At 43.9% G+C, this 1,347-nt stretch overlaps 1 protein-coding gene across 1 annotated transcript; it reads right to left on the bottom strand.

Moving 5' to 3' along the window:
- Nucleotides 1-222: 222 nt before the first annotated feature.
- SARC_16333 (hypothetical protein) lies at nucleotides 223-788 on the bottom strand (the record flags this gene model as incomplete). The annotated part of the gene is made up of 2 exons (XM_014289558.1): nucleotides 223-440; nucleotides 645-788. Coding segments are annotated over 2 exons (362 nt in total), but the record flags the coding sequence as incomplete, so codon positions are not given.
- Nucleotides 789-1,347: the final 559 nt, after the last annotated feature.

Genomic DNA, 1,347 nt, shown 5'->3' with positions numbered 1-1,347 from the left:
TATATTGTGTGTGTGTGTGTGTGTGTGTGTGTGTGTGTGTGTGTGTGTTTGTGTGTAGGTTAGAAAATCAGTATATTCTGTAAAGTAAATCTGATCATACTTGCTGGTAGCCAATACGAGACAGTCGCAATACACAATCAAACCACCGGTGATATCGTCGTCTAGACTTGTATACACCAACCTCAAGTGCAATATATTTCACCCAAGATTGCAACACAATACCTGACGTGTGTGCAGGCACGCTGACAGGCGAGTGTGAAGTAGTTGCGGCTAGTCTCGGGATAGCCAGCACCCATAGGTGTGCGTTCAATCAAGTGTTCCCAAGTATCGCTATTATAAGCTTCTGCTTTCTCATGGGCGTCCTTGCTGGCAATTGTCCCTATTTCGTTGTTGAAATCGCTGGGCTGAGGGAGGGAGGTGTCGTCCTCGATCCACGCGCCCTGCGAATACGCAAAGAAGACCTCAGAGTTAGAAAAGCACCACTTGCATATGGCTAGGTTTAGTATGTACAAGAAAGTAGGTCGTATACAGCCCGCATCGTATGCTTAGAACACTCACAGTTTAGCATGGGCAAGTACGTGTCACAGCATGGACACCAGTTGATGTATAAGCAGAGGGTAACAAAAACTGGTGAAGTATCTTACCTGGAGAGAAGCCCTGGGGGCATAGTTGCCAGAGAAGAAAGCTGTATCGATCTCGACGTGAGAGATGTCTGCCCCCCCTCCCAGCTTAATAATACACCAGTCATGTCCAGGGGTTCGCTTCCTGCGCGTTTCCCATCCGTCCATCCACTTTCCGAACTCCGTGAACTCGGTGGCAATAAAAATAGGAGTCTCAACCTGTCAAGATGTTAGGAAAGGTCCAGGGTGAAAAACAAGTGCACACAACCTTATCAATTAAAATGATACGCTTAAACAGAATGTCGTCGACGCAATATAGAGTATCAGCCTAGTTCAGGATATGCAAACTATACTATATTAGATAAGCGAACGTATGTTTTTGGTCCCAATTCAATACATGTGCGAGAAAGCACAGCAAAGACTGGGTGAATATATGTGTTTTCTTCTGGATGGTCACTAACGACTTGAGAAGTAATAGGCTATCGAGTAACAATTTCGCGTCAGTGCCAATACTGAGTTCACATCAAGGGTTTCATGACATTCTATCAATGTGCACAGGGCGTATGCTATTAACAAAACTCTGTATGTGCCAAATGACTCGTACACAAAATCTATGCGTTTGTACAAATGCATACATACGACCGTATTGTATATATATATGTGTGTGAAAAGATAAAAATCAAATACTCACAGAACAGTCGAGTCTTCTAAATCCTCATACGTGAAA

This window comes from Sphaeroforma arctica (genome assembly GCF_001186125.1).
Source record: "Sphaeroforma arctica JP610 unplaced genomic scaffold supercont1.7839, whole genome shotgun sequence".
NCBI classification, from domain to species: domain Eukaryota; class Ichthyosporea; order Ichthyophonida; genus Sphaeroforma; species Sphaeroforma arctica.
Note: the sequence above shows the minus strand (reverse complement) of the source record. Positions and strands in the feature narration are given on the sequence as shown.